Source organism: Drosophila mauritiana, chromosome 2R, assembly GCF_004382145.1.
Source record: "Drosophila mauritiana strain mau12 chromosome 2R, ASM438214v1, whole genome shotgun sequence".
In the NCBI taxonomy this organism is placed as follows: domain Eukaryota; kingdom Metazoa; phylum Arthropoda; class Insecta; order Diptera; family Drosophilidae; genus Drosophila; species Drosophila mauritiana.
In genome coordinates this window covers 5,615,937-5,637,557 of record NC_046668.1, presented here as the reverse complement: position 1 = coordinate 5,637,557, position 21,621 = coordinate 5,615,937, and the positions used below count along the sequence as shown (strand labels likewise).

Here is a 21,621-nt window from a genome sequence, read left to right as displayed (position 1 = left end):
ATTGCGTCAAGATGTTTTAATGCCAACTCAACTCGGGCCACAACGTCCAACTGGCCAAAGGAGTGCAGGCAACGTCATGCCAAGTGAATCGGGGGAACTGCGGATGGGGATGGGCATGGGGACAGGGATACAGTTGTGGATGTGGATGGGCTTGGGATGCCCGGTCCAACATCCTTTTTAATTTAAAACATTATCGTAAATTCTCTGGCAATTATGCGCTTGTTCAAATGCCTCACATTCACATTTGCATTGTCCGCTGCGTCACAACACATGTATGCATGTGAGTATCTTGTGGATACTACGAGTATAATACCCCTTTTTACCTATTCTACCGACCAGGCTAACTGAGCCAACTGAGCTAATGCTAATGAATTGGCGGGGACTGGGTGACTGGAAGACTGGAAGGCTGGGACCCTGAAACTTTGTGGCGTGTTGCCAAGAGATTAGCGTAAATTTTTGCCAACTTAGCAGCTTGGCAGCCCGGCACCACCTGAAGGCCAGAGTCAAGTTGAATTTGGCCAAATAGATGGGGCATATCTTATCGCCCTGTTGTCTGCCTGTCGACACGTCGTTGCTGCCAGTAGATATCACAATTGCCAATGTTCTTAGCCTTTTTCGCTCTTACCAGCTCAAGTGCGTGGCTCTCTGCAGTAAGTCACGGGATTTGGGCCCGGTCCAGGGGCACTCTTTAACATAAATCGATTCGAATGCTCCGAGTTCTCGAAGTTAAGTAAGGGGAGTGGAAAACACAGGAATCCAATCAGTTGAAGGAATAACCTTGGCTCAGGACTCCTTGGCTCCTATGACCACTCAAATAGATCAGCAATCGCTGGCCAACCGCTCTCGTGTGTATCGCATATGTAAATCTGCCAGCGGTTTGACGTAGGAATTCAGTTGAACCCATCGGCTTTGTTCCATGTATCGCATTCATTGTAGTACGCATATCAATAATAGAGTATCTGAGAAGATGCAGTTGTTGGGAAACAGCGAACATGAGTTTCCTGTCCGGAACAATGATGAAATGATAGGCTGATAAAGAAGCAAAGGCAATTGATACACACTAGTTCATCACTTAAATTGCACTTACCAACACATACTTTAAATGACCATCTGTGCTTTATTTGATTAGCCGAGAGTTAGAAGCTAGAGTTAGATAGAAATTATATTCAGAAGTTTAATTAGTTTATCATATTAAACAAATGTTTTGCTGGAGATTCAAACAGTTTTTACATTTATTTGCAAAATGACTAGCAGTTAAAAAGCGGTTTAATTTAATTTAACATCAGCGAGGACCCCACAAATTATCGACTGTTTTGAATTAGCAAAAAATTAAGCAAATTAGTGGGGCCAATTTAATTTGCTCCCCCTCAGTTAGCTTTCCGCGCGCTTAACCCTTCCGTTGCCCGAATCTAATTTGCATAGCTAAAGCAATTAGAAGCGCCATCCAGCTGAGCAAGCAGAAAGTTGCGATAAACTTTTTCCACTCTCGGATGCAATCGACAAGGACTCCCGTCGGATGCAGTTGGTTTGTTTTCAGCCAACTTCGGGACTACTGTGCATATTTAAGCAGTTGCGAGGGACAACTTTCGTTCTGAAACTGTCAACGCAGACACGCCTACGTTCCGGGGTAAAAAAAAGGCGGCGGCGGAATCGCAATAAAAAAAATTGTTTCAATGCACGGCGAAGTAATCCGCTTTACGGTCGCCCATTCCTTGCGGTTTAAGATTTATGCACTGCTAAGACCCGATTTCCACTCTGTTTTCCTTATCACGCAGATTTTTCCTTTTCTTTTTCCCAGCCCGAGCGCGGGAAAGGAAAGTGAAAGGGGTAAGTTGGGGAAAGGGGTGAGCCCCATAAATTAGCCCAGTGGAATTCGGCTATCCTGCCGCTCCGTGGCACTTAAATACAGTTAATCCCGCATTGCTGGCAAACAAAGTTTGGCAATTTGGGCATCTTACTTTCGAATCCCTTTCTCCCTTTCATTTCGTTTTTTTCAGGGCCAAGAAGCTGGCAACTTTTCAATTAAAGTGTTGAAAAATTTAAAGTCTCGCCGGATTAGAAGACGCGCGTGTTGAACACATGACAAATTAGCTTCCTAATGAGCCGAGACATAAATCCAAACCCGCCACGCCCCTTGCCGCCCAAAGATTCCCCGCCCACCGCGTTGACACGTGTACCTGCCTGTCCGCCCGACATTGGAACAACAAGGAACCCGGCGAGGCATTAGGACTTCATTACAGGAACACGACGCCAAGTCCCCGGCTGAATGCTTGAATGGCAGGACATGTGGGTGTGGAGATGGGTCCTGTGCTCCTTTATTGAAATTAACTGTTGATACAAAGGCTGCGAATCGTTTGAGTCGACAGCAAACGGCATTGGTTAATTAATGAGTGAGGGGCGATCGCAGGAGCGTCCAATTAGTACTGCGTTCCCAGCTGCTAAGAGCATTTTACACACTGATTGGGCTTACATTTTCCTTTTGATTTGGGCTTACTGGGGATTCCAGCCACCGCCAGGTTACACAACAAAAGCCGTTTGATAACCAACTGTATTCAAAGAGGCAATTAACATACGATTATCGGAATTAGATTTCATATTTAAAAGATTGTTGCATGCCTCTCAGTTCAGCAGTAAATTCAAAGCAAGGTATTTCATAGAAGAAAAACCTGATAAACCCAGATTAACACAATCATTAAAAATTAAAACAGCCTCTTGCTGCTTTATTTTTCAAGAACCTCGCTGATGAAGATGAAGTAATGAATTTTTCTATAAAGTTTAATCGCAGCTGGAACAGCATTAGCTACGTTTTAATGAAGGCTCTTACTGAATATCCAATGAATCTTTGATGATACTTTTCTGTGCTATCAGTTTAGTAGGCTAATACTCCACCGACTAATCCGTTCACCGTTACCTATTCCCGATATTCATAACTCACAATTTAAGAGCACTTACAAACACTTCAATAAAATATAACGAACCTCGTCCAGTAAAGTCTCCCGCATCCACTGACGCATTATCCTCCAGGCCAGCGGATGTATCCGAAGCCACTCATATTTATTTGCGCTTAGCCCGCATCTCCGGAGCATCTGTTATAAATAATAAAGGAAGATGTCCGTATATGTACATTTAAATGCTCATAAATTTGGACGCGGCTTTGCGTCCGGGTTATTAAACTGTAGTAAAAGGGCCGCTCAGCCACTTGGCAGTGATTTCTGCACTGCCTACTTTCCGGGGACTCTTCACGCCACTCCACCCCATCCCACTCCACTCCACTCCACTCCACTTCACTCCAGTCAAAGTCAAAGTCAGAGTCGAAGCTCATGTCTGGCAGTAAAGGCCTGGCATTCGGACCATTATTAGCATAATAAAAACACAAGCACACACACATGATGACGATGGGACTGAGCCAGGAGGGGATTGGAGGATTGGGGCATTGCGATTGTCTAAGAGGGGGCTAAATTGCTGGATGGCCGGAGTCAAGGGCAACTGGCCTGGCCCGGCCTGGACAATATAATTTTATGGTCACATTTTTATTGTGCCGAAGAGTCGTCTTAGGCAACATCATTGCCGTCATCTTCATGGCCATCACCATCTCGCTGGTGAGTTGGCCAGGCGTTGAAAGCCTTGCCGGCATAAAATTTAAATGTTATGGCCCCCGAGTTCCCCGCCGTACACGTGTATCCATAAATGCAATAACAAATTTCTCGAGGGCCGGAATGCAGATGGACTCATGGCAACCCCGACCTGCGACCCATTCGCCTCCACGCATCCGGACCGCAAATTGCACCAGCTCCTGCACCTGCGAGGAGTCGCAGGTGCCAACGGTTGCCAGTCGGGCGAATGTCTGCGAATGTTTTAATTAAATATTCCATTTGCCTAAACCAGAAAACCAGAAACGCGCGCAGTTAGTTTCCGGTGCCCTTCCATCCACTTCCCCATTTTTTGCCACCCACTTTACGGAATAAATTCCGCAGAGTTCAGTGGTCAGAACATGTTTGCATTAGGGATTAGGAAGCCACGGGCACCACTCGCCCCATCCGGGAAAGGGCCATCATTAGGCGCCAGTGCAGCGGAGTTAAAGCCTTAAAGTTCTCAAGTTCGTCGATTTTATTTGCAGTTAGTTTCAATTAGCCGTAAAATAACATTTGTGCGGTCGCCGGAAAATGTAAATGTAAATACAATTTAATGGTCGGCAAGCCAATAATGAGCCGCAGAACATTTCGCAGCTGAATAAATAATGACCGCATTAATTGGCATTTATTTAATGTAATCCCTTAATTGCTCATACGCCATGTGGGCCTGGTCGTGTTGCCGAAAAATACTCGTTGAGCCAAATCGAAAATAGTGCAAAGAGTTGTTTAAGCGGAAAGCTTTGACTATGGTAAATTAATTTTGTAAATATTTTGCATAAATTGTTGGCATGCATTTGGCAGTTAGGTTTCTACGTTTCATTGTAATCTGTGGCATACAAAACCGAATTTGGCAGCAAAAACTTTCCAACGTAATTACATTGCCCGGCTTATTGTACACATTTTTCTGATAGCCGTGGCGGTTTCACAATTTAATAACAACAATTTACTTGGCCAAACACAATTAAGGCAAAACAAATCCTATTACCCTACGAAATCATTAAAATTCAATAAAATCAAACATAAATTACGCAGAATTTTCCAATTTGGAAAAACTGTCCCAACGTGACACATAATTCACTGGAACCACAGCCACAGCGAAGTACAGAAAATGCGTTTTAATGAAAAATGTCAAGAGGAAAACCCGAAAAGAAAACTTTTACAACCCACCCCGCTGCCAGCGGAAGCGGAAGTAATGCCGATGGGCAAATGGGCACGGGCAGGAAAAAAAAATGAACAAGGCGCCGACACATAATAATGCCATCATCATCATCAACATCATCGGTCCACAAGAGAGGAGCCCGGAAATCGGCGGCAGTGGGGGCCATCGACAATGGGGGAAATTGGTAAAGCCGGGAGCAACAAATGACGGAAGATGTTTCAAATGAACAACAAGCCGGAGTCGCATGCAAATACGGAGCAGGGAAATAAATTAGATCCGGGCAGGAGACACAGGACAATGCCGCGGGCACGCGCAGGATTACCCCGTCACCATCCTCCCTCGACACCAACACCACACTCGACCCGCATTCCTTTGTATTGGATCAACAATGATTCCGCCCCGGTTCGCTGGCCGTTTTGGGAAAAGGAGGGTCGCTCTAAGGTCAAATGTCAATAAGTTAAGTGGGCACCCAGAGCTGGGAAACTTTCGTGCAATAAATATGATTAAAACATATTTCCCGAGCCATCGGGTGATAAATGCGCCGAACTTTTCCCGGCTCTATCTGGATCTCTGGCTTAAAGCTCTCGGCGGGCGGCAGCAGATGCTGATATAAATCCAATTTAGTAGATCCCATAAAATGTAGGAGTAATGCCGCACACCCGCACCCACAAAGCACACCCACTCTGCGAGTCCCCAACTATTTGCATGATAAAAATCTTTCATCAAGCGCCAGCAGAAACAATCTCAGCCCCAGCTCAGACTTGCGACTCAACTTCTTCTGCATAATTCGACGATTGCCGGCGGTGCGGGGTCCTCGCCCCTGGCCTTTTGTGTGGTAAACACCTAAAGTAGTAAACTGGGATTTAAGCATCCCGCCATTCGAACCACCGAACCACCGAACCACCGAACCCCACCCCCACATGCCATTCCCATACCCATACACGCACACTCACCTACGTGTCTATAAAATTTTTACGTTCCTGGCATCGGCAAGGACAAAAACTTTTGCCACTCAGGAGCAGGAGCAGCAGCAGGAGCAGCAGCGCCAGGAGCTGCAGATTGGGTGTTGGTTGAACGGAAACGTCCTTATGCAGGATATTCCATTTATTGCCGTGCGAGCGGCACGGGAAATTGGGTAGTCCTAGCCGGAATACATACATAAATTCAAACTTATGTGCCTCGTGCCAGGACGCCGGGATTCGGGCTGCCAGAATGCCAGGATGCGAGGCTGGCAGGACCCAATAGGGACATTATGTCGTGCGCCGGAATCTATAGAATATGTAAAACGCTGCTCGCAAAAAAGATTAAAAAATTTTGCAATTTTAATATCCGTCCAAGATGGAGAAAGGATCTGAGCACAATTCCCAGACAAAGTCGCTGGGCAAACAAACAAAAATTTCAAAAGTTCTTTTTAAACAAAAGCACTGAAAAAGGATACAACATTCGGGGGAAGAGCTATACATTGTTTGTTTATCTATGCATGCCCCGTAATTGTTTTGCCAGAAAGTTTTATAAGCCTCAGCTGCGATGCAAATATAAGGAGGAAAACTACTTTCGGCCAACTGTTTTAAATTAGATGGGAAAGTGTCCGGCAAGCAAACGGGTTGAGCAGAAATGATTGGCAACTTTGAACTGAATAGGAGTTGCACACTCAAGTCGAAGTAAAAGTCCTTTCAAGCATGTACTATATGTATACCTAGCTGACCCCCAGAAATTTGTGTTTGAACTTCGCTTCCGTTCAATGAATCAACTTTTTCCGCCCGCAAACTTTTCCTTTTTAACTGCAGGATTTCCATTTCTTTCAAGGCTTTGACCATTACGGCACGATGGGTTGTCCTGCCCACAAAGCCTCTTAGAGCCATGAATTCCATCGTCCACAATGCTCCTTATTAGGCAGCCCGCGTTCACCTTGGGAAACATCCGCCCTGTCAACCGAGAAGGTTGCCTAGCACCCGAAAAACTAGGAAGGGAAAAGAGTCAAGGGCAACGACTATCTGATACCTGCTACAAAGCTAATGAAATAGAGAAACCTTCTAGTTAAACTTAGCAATGAAACGGAGACAAGGCGTTGCGGTACTCTGAAATGGAGTAGACTATACATTAATCGATAAGAATCAACGAACCGAGCATACTCTAGATAATTACCACTACAGGGTAATGGGAATGGGGCACCGCACAAAGGACTCCCCGAACCGTTTCCATGGCCTGGCATTTAAGATAAATGATCGCCTGCCAACAATGCACAAAGAGTCACAAAAAGTTTGGTCACGTTTGTGCTATTTGGCGGCCAAGGCATATGCTGGGAGTCCTCGGATTCCGGGATCCTGGGATCCAGGGGGTGGCTGTCTAGCTTGCATCCACCTTGGCGCAATTTTAATATGTTTATGTGGGGGTGGCCAGGGGCTTAAAATTCAAGACACATGCTGCAGCTTAAACGTTTTAGAAATCTATTTTTCAAAGAAACACATGACAGCTTGGTGGGCGGGCCAAGATGGCATGTGTGCGTGCGAATTGCATTTAATTGAATCGTCTGAGCAGCAGGTGAAAGTATTTTTAAGTATTTCCGTGCAGCCAGAAAAACGCGGGGAGTTGAAGACCAGTCCGACATTAGGTGGAAATTACGGTAATAGACCCATCCAGATGGTATCCCTAGCTATCAGGAATCATATCGTAATTGTATTATGTATATAGTATGATTCTTAAGCCATAAAGACTAAAATAAAGTAAAACATATACAACAATTTAATCCATGTAAAAATACAACATTTTCTATGATGCAACATAGAACAAACAACATGCAACATATGCTTACAAACAAAATGTTATTTAAACGTTATTTAAATTGCTAGCATGAATAAATAGTTAAATACAGCATGAATTTAATTGTTCCGCCAATAAATTTGTTGCACAAGAGAAAAGAAATAATATAAGTATAACTAAACTTCTGTTTTTTGATTAGATTTACGTTCTACATTGAAGGTTCTCCGCAAGGATACTTGCTTAGAAAAAATGAATTCCGTTTAAATTTCAGTTTGGCACAACCCCTTGCAACCGCTTCCCATTTCCGAATCCGCCACTTGCCACTGCAGTAAATCGCTGCCACATATGGCAACTTTACAAGTGGCTCGCGTCGCCGTCTGCGCGCACAATTCAAATAGAAATCAAAGTGGGCGTTCATGAGTTAAACACTCGAGGAGGCACGAGGCAAAAGGACCAAGGACCAAGGACCAAGAACCGGGGAACCGGTACCATGGCGAAGGAGCCAGCGGAGTGACAAAGTCGCTGAAGCCCAGCGAGCTGAAGGCGGGCACTTGTGGTTTACGACCTGGTTGGCAGGAGACGTATCCTGGTGGCAGGAATAAAATCACATATGCCTGAGGATGGCTGGGCAGGATGGCAGAAGGAATACCCTGAAATGGCTGTGCCATTTCTTTCCTGCTGCGGATGCTGTTGGGGAAATTTATTATTCTCGTCTAGATGAGTTCATTATGCGAACAGCAGTTGCCTGTCGGGGCGCTGCCTTTGAATGCCGAATGCCGAATGCGAAAACAATTTAATTTTATTGTTTTCCACATAAATTCGCTCCGAATTATGCATTGTGTAAAAAACATCATATGAATCTGAGTGGCACCCGCACACACATGCGATGGCAGAGATTGCTGGCCATATAATTGAGTCACGTTTGCCCAGGGATTAGGTTTGTTGTCTTCTCCGCTCGGGTCCCAAAATATTCAGATTTATGCCGCGAGTGGAAACTTATTGGGAATTGCCATCGTGTGATTTATGGAAGCGACAAGCGCACATGCATAGTAAACTTTTCAAAGCAAAGCAAAGAGCGATTCGATTGGAAAGCGGAAAACCCTGAGCTCAACTCACATCGCAGTTGCAAGGGAAATCTCGTGGAAACCCATGCTCCTGGTTTCAGCGCTTTTCATTCCATCATGTTTGAAGAGCTGCTAAAGCTTATCACAATAAAGTAAACTTATTTTGAGGCGGATTCAGGCCAAGAAACCATTCTAATTAATCGAAGATTAAGATTGCTTATAGAGCGAATTTCATAGATTAAGTTTCATTCTCTTCCAAATAGCTGCCTCATAAATTAGAATTCAACTTTAAGATCTCATTTCCCACATTTGAACTAAAGCCCCCATTAAGACCGCAAATAAACCTATTTCTGAAATGATATAACAACGCCAAGAGCCGTATGCATGGCTACCTGATTATAATGCCAATAGCCCAGATCCACCAGCAATGTGGAGCACACGGAGGAAGGAACGAGTCCCGAGGAAAGGGGAGGATTGGGTATGGATAGCAAGAAAAATCAAAATTCGTGTTGGCATGCAAGTTCGATGGCTGCCATCCTGCGACGGGCGACCGGAGCGAACGAAATTAAATTTATCTGTATCAGTTCCACCGCCCCAAGGATCGGAGGAGAGAAATTCCGGAGGACGGGGCACGGCGAACGGGGAACGGGGTCCTGGAACAGCTGCAGCAGGAGATGAACACATGTTCGGACAAATTCATCTGGCATGTCACAATGCGCAACGGTATGCAGAAACATCCCAGAGGGTAGGACATTGTTATGGAAAAGCCCAAACAGGCTCTGGCATCCTAGTTTCTGGCCCGGGTGCAGATTGCACGTGACAGGACTCGACGAAAAGTGAAACTTGGCAAACATTTTGTTGAAACACTTTGGGGCCGGGCGGGGAAACATCATCCCCCGGCTCAGTGGCTCCAAAATCCCCCTCGCTGGAGCGGTAAGTGTCATTAATCAAATGCCGCCCAATAATTTCCAACCCTTTGTGCGGCGCAGTTTCTGAAATATGAACTTTTTGCTGTGATGAATGCCGGCAGTCATTAATAAATTAGGGGTTAAAATGCCATAACAACGCCGAGGGACGCGGGATGCGGGATGGGGGATGCGGGACACACAGCGTTTTGGCAGCCGCTGAAAAGTTGTTTATTTAATTGAAAGCGAAACGAGGGGGCTAACAGATTCGCTTAACTCAATTAAATTGGGAGCCAGGGAGCAGGCAGTGAAATCAGTTAAACTTTGATTTAACGATCCAAACACTCGCTGTCAGGCCCATATCATATTAAGCGAAACTAAAATTAATTTGGGAGAAAGTTTATTTCATGCCATAATAGAAAGCCACAGAAACCCAAAACCAAAAGTCAAAATTCACTTTATTGTCATATAGACCCTGTTCACTTTCCTACAATTATATTTCTCACGGAACACACAAATCCCCATTGGTATCAAATCGCGAGGTGAACGCCATGTCAGCTTGGAAGATAGCCCCGTGTCGAGCACCGGGTCTCCCCAAATTGGAAGAGCAGGAGGAGAGCGACCTGCTGTCCAGCGGCATAGATTCCAGCGACGCAGAGGAGGAGACCGATCTGGATGCCGCCTACGATGAGCTGGAGGCGATGAAGCAGCGCCTGATCGCACTGCGTAATAAGATAATAGTCACAAATCCAGATGCGTGCCAGGATCTGAAGGTTCGGGAGCTCTGGAGCACAGGGGGCGGGGAACTGCAGGAGTTGCGTGACCAGAAGTGCCAACTTATTTGCCGACTTCAAGAGGTAACCCAACACCTGAAGGACTCGCAAAATGAGCTCAAGGAACTGGAGGGTTGGCGTTGCCACCTCCAGTCCCGCATCCATCAGGCAAAGCGGCAGCTTAGCCAGTTCGGGGACTTCAAACTGAAGGTCATCCACCAGTTTGGGCTGTGCCTCGAGCGTTGGGAACACCAGAAGACATGCAAAGTGGACTACACCACCTACCGCAAGGAAATGGAGGCCCACATCCTTCACGCGGACAACGTCCGACAGAGCGTGGTGCACCAAAAGTGCCACAAGTCCTACAGACGCCGCATCCGCTTCGAGCTCATGCTGATCCGCGTTTTCCTGCACAATCTCTTCGAGGCGATGGTCAACGACTTTAAGTTCTTCAGCCGTCACATGAGCATTAAGTGGGTAACCGCCACCGCTCCCACCAGTATAAAGCTATAGTCCTCATTCCGTTTCAGCTTCTCCATTGGATCCATCCCTGGCACAGACCCCACAGCTCCGGAAACTCCAATCAACACTGTTTCTTCTTCCGACCAGGAGAGCCGCAAATAAATGCTCCAGCAATTAATGCTTTAATTTACATTTTATTTTCGCGGCCCCTCTGCTTGTAATGGCCTGGGAAATGTCGCCCAATTAAGGTTATTGAGGTTCCGCGGACCTAATGGCCCTTTTGTGGCCAATAATTACAAAATTTCAACTCGAACGGAACAGTCGCGGCCATCATTAAAGCCTAGCTATCACGGACTTTCCGGTTGCCTAATCCGACTTTCGACGTCAGCCAAATGTGCTGGCATTCCCACCAGGATAAGATGGCTAAATACGAAACGGCATCAGATAAAAACAAAAGCAGATTTGTCTTTCCCCATCCGCGCTGCGAATCGAGGCAATCCGCACCACACACTGAAACCGAACGGAGCTAAGCTGACTGCCTCGGGCTGAAGGCCAGCAGCCAAGGCTGAAATCCTTATCCTGCTCCTGCTCCAACTCCTGCTCCATTTCCTATTCCAGCTCCATATCCTTTTCGGAGGTTTTCGAAATGCGTAAAAACTCAATTGCTGCGCATTTGACGAGGAGGTTGGCGAAGGGGGCTGGAATCCGGGATCGACATGGGTCCCGGGTTGAGTGAGATGCTAGATAACGCCGAAATGGAATGGCGGGGAATGGTCTCCGCTGGCGAAAACGAATTTATTGGAGTCATGTGCTAATGCCAATGCCAAATTGCAAGGTTACAAGCGTTTAGAGGCTGACTGCTTTACCAACTGCCCAACTTTACCACGAACGTAACATACTCTTATAAATCTAACAAATATGAAAGAAATATAATCACATATAAAGTTGATTTTGATCATAAATCTAGGTGAACGTAAAATCAGATTTCAATCAAATCAAATATTTGAAAATACGTCATTCATTCGATTTTCATTGTTGAATTTAACATTCAATCGAATCAAACTTCTGAAATTAAGTTACTAATTCGATTGTTGAATGTTAAAGTTATTACTGTACTAATCGTACTAATGTACTAATTTTCAGTTCATTGCACCAAATATAGTATTACATTAGAAATATCCTTTCCATATATCACACATACACCCACCAGAGGAGAGTGCGCAAGCAGAGATGGAACATGTAGATACACGAGTACAGACACTGGCACAGGACAACGACATCGGACTGCTGGCGTTACAAGGCTAAAACACAGGAAACACATTAGATACCTCTGCCCGATTCGCAGAGGCAGCGCGAGCGGTGGACTCCCCTTTATCCCGAGCCCCACCGATGGAGCTGGGTTGGCGCGATAAAAATCTGCGTAAAGTGATGCGGCAATTTGATGAGCAACTAAGTTGGGCAATTAGTTGCGAGTTGTTGTGCGTGTCCAGCTAAACTGTTGCTGTGAGCTGGGAAACAGATACCCAACTATTTGCTGAACTGACGGTGGAAATGGACTTGGAAAAGGCCGAAATTTTAGCAAAGTGATTTATTGGGACAATGGCCATCCGCAGGATAGACACCGATACAGATACAGATACAGATACAGATAGTGCTGGATTGATCGGCAATTTTCAGGCCAATTTCCACACAATTCCCATTCACATGACCCCTGGCACCGCGATGACATTCGCTTCTAACGGAACTCCGGCTACTTAGCCATCGCCAGCGGTTTGGATATTCGTGCTCTTGCTGCTCCACTGAACTCTTTGACAAGCCCGAGATGCGGGGAACAAAAAGAAATGAGGCTCACCGACTTGCCAATAAGCCGATGCCGACCAAAAAGAATGAGAGGAGCTGAGCAGAACAAGCGGGTTGCCCCGGGCTGCTCCCCAGCAATTCCGCAGATACATTTCGAGTGCCCAAGTTTGCTCTGCTCTTCGCAGTGTGTGCGAGCTAACCGCAAAGTACAAATAATTTCCATTTGGCCAAGGCGGCGGCATTTGCATATTTCTCCAGCCCAGCCTCGAAAAAACAAACATGCCCGTCGGCCAGTATTTAAATAGCTGGCAGATACGTCTACTTATAAATACTTTTGTCGTCTTCGCTGGCAAACGATACGGCATACGGCACAAGTTGTAGATAAATATGGCATAGATTACATAACTAGTTCTGCTCTGCGCCGCTAGAAACTTTTTCCGCTCGCCCGCAGACGCCACGAATACATACATCGGATATCCCCAGCACAAGCACCCATAAGCATAAGTATCTGAGTATCTGTTCACATGGCGGACGGTTTATTTATGAATTTGTCCACAGACTCACATTCTGCTCGACGACAAACGTAGCTTGAATGCGGCATTCTCAGCCAGAAGCTTTCGAGGGCGCCGTGGCTTAGTTGGTTAAAGCGCCTGTCTAGTAAACAGGAGATCGTGAGTTCGAATCTCGCCGGGGCCTAACCCATAGAACGTTTCTGGGGGTGTTTATTTTTTTAACCCCATGAACCCCTATTGGTCCGCAATAACCACCGATATTTGCTGTGCTCCTAACGACTGTTTGTTATTTCCCTCGACAGATGGCACTGTGCTCCAATTGCGGCAATAATTGTTTCAATAATCATTAAAATATAATTGTGATGGAGGGCAATTCACCACCCCCAATGCAATTAAGTACTGTGTGTATAGAAAGCTTTATGAAAAGCTCAGCATCGAACGGACATGTTTTTGTATAGAAATTTTCATTGAAAATATAAGATATTATCATTGTTATTATTTTAATAGTAAGCGAATTCCAATTCATATCAGATATTTCGTATGTATAGACTATGTAAAATGAAAAATCTTCCAATTAGAATTAATAACCTATTTAATGGTTTCTGTCTACTCTTTTATAAGTTTGAGTCTAACAGTAAAGTACTTCCAGTAGAACAGTTTAAAAGTAACCGTAAACGTGCAACTTAAAAGCTCCTTCCTTACCGTAAAATAGAACTTCCTAATCTGAAGCTTTCCGAAACGCGTTTTCGTAGGCTGCGCAATCGAAATAGAACAGACTCTATCTCTGACATACCACCCTTTATCTTAGATTTGAAACAACTGAACAAATAACAATTTCAAATTACATTTTCCAAAAAAAAAATTCGAAATGGATAGTTATTTTTTCTTAAATTGGGAAGTTCTACGGCCGTTGTCACAACGGCGCCGTGGCTTAGTTGGTTAAAGCGCCTGTCTAGTAAACAGGAGATCGTGAGTTCGAATCTCGCCGGGGCCTACAGAAGAGAACAGCGTTCTGTTCACTTTTTCCTCCAATTATTTTTTTAATTATTTCGAATACCTAATAAGTTATTTAAAGTCAACACTTTGCTTAACCTAAACGTAAATAACGAGCAACTACAGACAGTGAAGCTCACATCCACTTCGCGACTAATCCTTATAGACCAGATACAGCACAACGATCATGAAGTACGTGGGCCGCTCAAAGACCAGCTGGGTGAAGTTGTCCCGCTTCTCGTCCATCAGGTGGCACATGCGCTGGTAGACGCCCTGGTTCTGCTTCTCCACGATCGACAGCAGACAGACGATGCGGTGGCTGCGGATGCGATCCAAGGGTATCTTGGGGCTAAGTGATTAGGTGGCAGATTAGTTTGTGCCGCCACTTACCGCCTGTGGTTCAGCTTCTTGACCCGGTCGCGTATCTCGGCCGCCAGACCTTCGGCCAGCTGCAGAGCCCGCCAAGAGTCGTAATTGCGGCTGAAGCGGTCCCACAGCAGCCGCTCCTCGATGCAATCTTCGATGATCTTCTGGGCACGTTCCATATTGAAGTTGGTGTGAAAGAACTTCCAGTCGTTCTTGGGCTTCTCCTTCCGTGGCTCCCCGGCCTCTGCGCCGGTCGCCTCCCCTTCCGGATTTTGGGCCGCTCGCCTCCTGCTCAGCATCGACTCCGAGAGCAGGGCGTTCATCCGGTTGGTGGTGCGCACCGATGCGGTTATCCTGCGGATTGTAATCGGGGTAATTGATTAGTCCCTTGTTACGAATTACCAATCAGAATTCGATCGAAATAATAATCACGGGTCAGACGTACACACAGAGAAAAGGGATTTGGGTAAACGAGGAAACTCTCTTATGGACGTGGAGCTACTAGAACCTAAGATATATCTTTTTTGAAGAATTTAAGATTGTGCTTATTTAACAGATAAATAGATCTCATATTGAGAAAACTTGGGTCCCAGTATTACCTTATTTCTCAAACAATTCATTGTTTTTTACAGTGAAACAAATATGAATACTTGAAAATGAAAGGCTTTCTCATTTTTTACAATATGTACAATCTCACAGCTACAAAATATCCATAATTGTTAACATGTTTAATCATTTGAAGCATTGTGATTGGTTTCGAGTACTTAGTAGTTTTATTAGTTCTGTTGAATATTTATTGTTTTCACTGTGAACATCTGTCACACACGATGGAGTTGATGTACCCCTGATTTTGCCGGCCGATTCGTACCGCGTTTTCATGGTGTTCCAGGAGGTCATGGTGTTCCTGCAACCGATGGGCTTCCGTCTCCGGAGCTCGCAGCTCTGCCAGCCGGCAGCGGGAAAACAAACACCGAGCGCTGCTATCTGCACACTGACAGGAGCGACATGCCGACACGAGTCCTGCCCATCGACAGGGCCTCCAGTGGGTGCTCCGCAACAACGGGGGACGGATGGGGTATCCACACGTCGTCAAAAGTTCATTGAAGCTTTGTTGGTTTAGGTCCGCTATCCAGCCGGACTAGGGATGGCATAGTTTCGTACATTTTGCCTCGAGCTATCAAGGGGTTTCCCACAAACATCTCACGCTGCCATCGCCGACTTCCAGTTGGGCCTCGGCCTTCCGGCTTGCGTGCCGCTTATCATAAATCCACTGCCGGGGCGCTCCAATTGCAATCCGCCGGATGGCGGCGGAGACGTGGGTGTCATCGCCACCAGCCACTCGGCAGGATTTACACGGGGCTTCGGCTCAGTCAAAGGCAAAGGCAAAGTGTTGCCATATGGACGTGCGGGATGGGCGAATCACTGTGCCCAGGCGGCACGCGATTCCCTCTGAAGTTGATGACTTCTGATCGGCTGCCCTGCGACACCTGGGCGCGGTCGTCGCGGCCAGGTGAGTGTCTTCGTCTTGGGCGCGAACTTTCGAGCACCTTGATTACTTTTATCGCAAAAGTTTCGCTCGCTCGGCGGCAGCGTATGCAAACTTCGCGTTGGCGCGCAAAATTCAATCTATCGCCATCCATCTGCAGGCCCATATATATGAAGTTATTAAATTGAAATAACTGTCAAGTCACGTGCATGGAGCGCGGAGTTGATGACTCCTCATTGCGCCCAAATGGGCGATACAAGTGGCCGGGAAATGAAGAGGATCTGAGCATTCCACGGAGGAGCATTCTTGGGGTAGAGCAAAAAACAACAACTGAGGCCACAATGATAGCATCATGCTTAATTTATAATAGGCTCTCTCATTATTCTTATTATTCTGCACGACACAGAAAAAAGATTGGATTTAATTGGGTTATTTAAATTGATTACTTAATTATTTAAAAATTCCTTCCCAGAATAACCAAATAGATTAATAAATTATTTTTATATATTTTAATATTTATTTTTTTCAATATTATTAGAAAATGTCAGACGTTCTCCACCACAAAAACTCCATAAATAAGTTAATTCAGTAGTAGGGCCTTAAGTTAAATGAATGAATATACTTGAGTATTAATTGTTAGGTGGTTAAATTTTATATCATTTGAACTGATATTAAACAGAAATTGTATAAATTAAAGTAAAACAGAAAATAGCAACAAATGGTGCTTTTAAGACCTGAATTGTCCTAACAATGGAAGCTATTTTGGTTTGATAGAGACAATTCTATTCAGACTGTTTAATAAATGAATGGGTTTCGATAAAACTACTAGACTTTCCGAATTAGTAACAACAATACATAATTAATGGTTGTCAGATTAATTATATTTCTAGCAGCTTCTGATTAGTATACGAAAACTGATGATTGACTCCAGATTGAAATGTCGTTTATTGGCATGCGTCTTCAATTTGCTTATTTATCCGCCCGGCTCACACATATCCATTTTGGATTAGCCCATAATTTCCCAGGGCACGCACTCCTGAAACCGCCAAAACGAGGGGGCACCACGAATCCCCAACTAGTAACCAGGTGAATAATTTCCAATCACAGAACTTTTCCCGACTCATGCCAAATGGATGAGGAATTCGGAACGGAACAACCGAATTTGTGACAGTTTCCGTGTGCGTGGGCGAAAATTAAACAACAGCTAAGCAAATTAAGCAATTTGTACCACCGTGCTCCCCGCAAATGGGCGGAAATCGGGGGGCGTGGCCGCACGAGCGGCTCGAACTCATTAGCACCTGAGTGCACGCGACCCGCGAAACGGGACTAGAAATGGCATAAAACTCACGCTTGCATGCGACTCATGGCAGCGGCGCCTGGAAGTATGCTTCACTTCACCCAGGCGATGGGGATAGGATTTTCGGCGAAACTGCACGAATGGAACTCACAAATGAAACTGGCTGAAGGCTCCGGCTCCAGGAGCTCGGAAGCATAAAAGCGCAAACGGCATGCAGGTGAAAGGAGGAGGCGAAAGGGTTGAGCTGAGTCCTCCAACAAGGTGTACGGTTTGATGGTGATTGGCTCACGACCCCAGACGGCGGGCCAAGGGGTTTGGGCCAAGTGGAGGACTCATGTCACTCGTTAGCTGGTTCGGCTGCGATTTGATTTGAGTTAGCATGTCTAAGGACAACTCAGCGGCAATTTTCGGCCCGGGGAGCCACCGAATGTGTGCCAATGTATTCTAAATTGTGTTTATTTTGAGTAATCTGCAATCCGACTTAGGCACATCTCGCATCTACACACCCATCGCCTGACTTCGCCAGACAGTTTGGCAATTAAAATTGTAGGTTGCCAGCTGTCGACGCGTTGCATGCAAACCAAATAGCTTCTAAATACGTAGATTTTAGAGTACACGGCGAGAAAAACCAATGACAAGAGTCGGCACAACTGAAAATTCACTCATATTAACTAATGAAAATGTACGTTACTTGGTGTGTGGCCCCGAAACGAATGGCTCCCATTAAAGATGTAAAAGTATTTATTTTCATTAAACTTAAAATTGTATATTTTAGGTATCAAAAGAGTGAATTGACAAATGTGTATGTACATATATACAAGACCTTCTACTACTATTATTATTAATATTAATCATGCGATGGTTCAATACGCAGAGCGTCGTAGTTCATTCCTTAAGGACACTCCCATGATTGTGGAAAAAGTGAAAGCACCAATCTGTAAAATACAAAGTATTTCAAGCGAATGAAACCAAAAACTTAAAGCAAATCCCACCTCAATGACCATCAGCATCCAGCCAACAATCTTAGGACCCTTCAGGAGCTCCTCGTACTGGGTCTCCATTTTGGCCAGACAACCGTCCTTGTAGGGCGTATCATTTTGGTCATAACAGCTACTTGGAACAGTTATGAAGGCGTCTCCATAGTCCTTTAACTTGTATATGCCACAGCATTGGTACTGGAATTGAAGAGAGATTAAATAGAAGTTCAAGCTAGGCTAAACTAACCTTTAGTTATGGATCAGCTGAATACTATCTGTTAGGTTAGATACTATGATTCAAACCATAAACCCTATATGTGCATGATCATGTTTTTGATCTTATTGATTCAAAATCTAGTTAATGCCACTAAACTTACTTGTATCTGGTACTCGGCCATTGCGTCGAAGGTGTTTGTCTGCTTGGCAAAGGCTTGTTTCAGTTTGGTAATGGAGTCTTCTTCGAAATGCATGCGGAAGACAAATAGCATGACTATTGAGACGATCAGCATTACCAGCATCGAGGTGGCGTACTAAATCACAGAAAAGGTAATTATTAGATGAATAATATCGTATTTCACAGTAAAAACTCACCGCCCAGGTAACACAGATGCTCTCCTTAATGGCACCAAAGCATCCGAAGAACGAGAGCAAGAAGACGATGGACCCAACGGCGATGTACAATCCCAGGATGAGTTGGTCCTTTGGAGCTATTTGATCGATTGCTATTACATTGACCACAATGGTGGCGATGCCCAGGACCTGCAAATGAATCAATGTGTTTAAGGAACTTTCAGACTAGAGAACTCACTCCAAAGTTATGGCTGCTCCAGTATAATAGATTTATAAACACATTTAGATCCCTACTCCCATTAATCATACCCGGCCACCACTTGGCCCAGATAACGTCGACAACCCATGAGCTGACTCACAACGTGGGTTTAATAAGTTAGATTGAAGCTTTATTAGCACTTTGTAAACAACTCATTGTTACCAAACCATCGCCGAATAAAGAACATTTCCCAACAATGATAACAATCTCTTATCTTTGCTGCCACCGAAACTCAAAATATTTACCTAAGTAGTATAGTAAATGTAAAGTGTATATCATATTTATCTTATTTTTTATTAATCTTCTCTTTTTGTTCAACTTTATGGTAAATGTTCTTAGTAAGGTAAAAATGGAGAGTCATAAGGAAACTTTGAGAACTAGAGCACTTAATTAAAGCTAAATGTTTTATCTATATCATTTTATAGAACGCGATTTTCGGCACAGAGATGGAAACATATGATATGAGATGGACAATAATTAACTTACCGCACAAAGAAAATTGAAGAGGAATGCCAGATACCTTATCATCAGCGGTGACCAACCCATGGCGTAAATAGCAATTCGACTACGCGTGCTCGTTTTTCAGTAGTTACTAATTTTTATTTCGATGGTTACTCCTAGACGGCTATTGCTGTACTAAATAGCTGGGCAAATACGAGTGTCGATTGGGTTTTGTTTGGGTTTGCCATCAAGTGTGAGAATGCACTGGGAAAAGTAAGTGTGTATGATTAAATTGTTCGTTTAATTCAACAATACCATATAATGTACAATACAATACTTATGGTAAAACATTATTTTAAGGGTATAGATTTATCGACGGCAACTGTCTTATTAAATGGTTCTTTATACTTTATAACTTATTTTTTCCAGGTGCAACACATGACATTGCTCCCAACTGATTAACGTCGAGATTAAGTTCGCTTTCCTCTCTTGGGAAAACCTCGCTGACCATGAAACCAGCCAGACCAAGTGCCCCAAATCTGATAAGTAACTATGCTCTCTCCCAGAAAGCTATCTTTATTGCACTTCTGAGTTTAGGGTGGACACTCTTCAATGCCTGATAACACTTCTATTAATTTATCGCTTCGAATATGAATAAGCTAACTAATACCTTGAGAACGAACACTTAATACCCTTTAATCGCACCCAAATATTTTTCTTGCGTCGCATGCTAAATATGTCCACCTGAATCACCCCTGCCCATTGATATTCCCTCGCTGTTTGGGCGGGTGAACCAATATCGAGCGAATTTCCATGCTCAAGTGCTCATCAAATACAACAATTAGGCAGGGAGCGACCCTCGTCTCTCCGCTCGCCAGCGGATGGGAACCCAGCTCTTCGCGGAGAGCCTTATCAGCCCACAGGCCGGGTACTTTTGATAACTCTAAGCCTCATTGGACTGCGCCGTTGGGCGTTTGCTGTTTGGTTTTTGGTTTTTGGTGTTGGGCGCTGCCTTTCAGTTGATTTCCGATAGCGAGTGCGAGTGTGGCCCAAACCGACATCAAGCACCTGAAAATCGAGCAAAATGAGCTGCGGCACGAAGGCATTGAAGGTGTCCTCCTTCGTTTTGGACTTTCTGTGCTGCGTGAGCTGTTATCACCACATCGCCAACTGATAGTATATTGTACCATAATATGGCCTCTCTCACTCGCAGGTTCTGGCGGCACTGACCATCGCGGCTTGCTCCTATGCCCTGATCGCCTTTAGCCACAGCGTGGCCATCCGGGTGCCCTCCATCCTGGGCATCGTCCTGGGCGGCCTGCTTTTCTTCAGCACGATCTTCGGCTGCATCGCCGCCCTGCGGGAGAGCATTCGCATGACCTGGATCGTGAGTAGCGCTCTATCTAGTACCTAGTGGCCAGGTGACCTCCCATATTAACACGATCGTCTCGCTTCGCCCAAAAGTATGCCGCAATCCTGCTGGCCCTGGTTTTCAGTCAGATCACCGTGATCTTCGCCCAACCCATCAACTTTGAGCTGCTGGCCAACGAGACCATATACGACGCCTGGCAGGGACAACTTTACCACTCGGGCAGCATGTCCTACTTTGAGATTAAGGTGAGCTATGTAGGGTCGTTGGAACTATCTCATATAAAGCAGACATGTGTTCCATTTTCACTTTCTCGGAAAAGGCATTAGGAAAATGCTATCAGTTTGTGAAATTTTATCGAAATTATTTCGCAAGCTTGTTATCTTTGTTTAACCAAGTACTAACCGGCTTTTCTTTTAGTATCACTGCTGCGGACAGACGGGGCCCGCGAACTATCCGGACAGTGGCCTGGTGATTCCGCAAAGCTGCTACTTCAACCAGAACGCCACGGTGACTGCGGATCTCTATACGGTTGGTTGTGACCATCAGTTGGCAGCGGCCTTCGTCAAGGGAACTCGCTGGGAGAAGATCACGGACTGGTCCGTTGTGGGTGTGGAGGTAACTGCATCCGATCACTTGCGATCCTTCAACTCTTATTCCAAATACTTCGCAGATACTCACCGTCATCATCGCCGGACTCCTGGCTATAACCTTACAGAATGCCGAGCGCCGCCGTCTTTACCGATAAGAGCTGGTCTTAAGTTTCTACCAACAGTATTAAGAGCTGTACGAATGT

General features: G+C 45.0%; 4 protein-coding genes, 1 long non-coding RNA gene and 2 other non-coding genes across 8 annotated transcripts; 4 read left to right on the top strand and 3 right to left on the bottom strand.

The window, feature by feature from the left end:
* Positions 1 to 523: 523 nt before the first annotated feature.
* LOC117137421 lies at positions 524 to 3,055 on the bottom strand. Its single transcript, XR_004459155.1, has 3 exons — positions 2,979 to 3,055; positions 1,088 to 1,143; positions 524 to 1,029 (listed from the first exon to the last, which is right to left on the bottom strand). It is a non-coding gene; the product is annotated as an uncharacterized LOC117137421 (long non-coding RNA).
* A 6,807-nt stretch (positions 3,056 to 9,862) lies between these two features.
* On the top strand, positions 9,863 to 11,619 carry LOC117136620. Its single transcript, XM_033297608.1, has 2 exons — positions 9,863 to 10,766; positions 10,824 to 11,619. The coding sequence occupies exons 1-2, from the start codon at positions 10,072 to 10,074 to the stop codon at positions 10,915 to 10,917; spliced, it is 789 nt and encodes a 262-aa protein (XP_033153499.1). The 5' UTR covers positions 9,863 to 10,071; the 3' UTR covers positions 10,918 to 11,619.
* Positions 11,620 to 13,177: 1,558 nt separating this feature from the next.
* Positions 13,178 to 13,251, top strand: Trnat-agu. Its single transcript has one exon. It is a non-coding gene; the product is annotated as a tRNA-Thr (tRNA).
* Positions 13,252 to 13,943: 692 nt separating this feature from the next.
* Positions 13,944 to 17,430, bottom strand: LOC117137378 (tctex1 domain-containing protein 2). 2 transcript variants are annotated; one of them, XM_033298791.1, is made up of 3 exons: positions 17,261 to 17,430; positions 14,451 to 14,780; positions 13,944 to 14,379 (listed from the first exon to the last, which is right to left on the bottom strand). In XM_033298791.1, exons 1-3 carry the CDS (start codon positions 17,275 to 17,277, stop codon positions 14,214 to 14,216), a joined length of 513 nt encoding a protein of 170 aa, XP_033154682.1. In that variant the 5' UTR covers positions 17,278 to 17,430; the 3' UTR covers positions 13,944 to 14,213. The 2 variants fall into 2 exon arrangements, with proteins under 2 accessions (XP_033154682.1, XP_033154681.1); XM_033298790.1 differs by lacking the exon at positions 17,261 to 17,430 and adding an exon at positions 15,295 to 15,403.
* Trnat-agu lies at positions 13,988 to 14,061 on the top strand. Its single transcript has one exon. It is a non-coding gene; the product is annotated as a tRNA-Thr (tRNA).
* A 556-nt stretch (positions 17,431 to 17,986) lies between the features above and the next one.
* LOC117135841 (protein late bloomer) lies at positions 17,987 to 19,660 on the bottom strand. The gene is made up of 5 exons (XM_033296354.1): positions 19,502 to 19,660; positions 18,778 to 18,945; positions 18,564 to 18,716; positions 18,202 to 18,384; positions 17,987 to 18,144 (listed from the first exon to the last, which is right to left on the bottom strand). The coding sequence occupies exons 1-5, from the start codon at positions 19,559 to 19,561 to the stop codon at positions 18,073 to 18,075; spliced, it is 636 nt and encodes a 211-aa protein (XP_033152245.1). The 5' UTR covers positions 19,562 to 19,660; the 3' UTR covers positions 17,987 to 18,072.
* An 832-nt stretch (positions 19,661 to 20,492) lies between these two features.
* LOC117135838 (protein late bloomer) lies at positions 20,493 to 21,589 on the top strand. Its single transcript, XM_033296351.1, has 5 exons — positions 20,493 to 20,600; positions 20,670 to 20,843; positions 20,921 to 21,073; positions 21,246 to 21,443; positions 21,499 to 21,589. Exons 1-5 carry the CDS (start codon positions 20,541 to 20,543, stop codon positions 21,571 to 21,573), a joined length of 660 nt encoding a protein of 219 aa, XP_033152242.1. The 5' UTR covers positions 20,493 to 20,540; the 3' UTR covers positions 21,574 to 21,589.
* Positions 21,590 to 21,621: the final 32 nt, after the last annotated feature.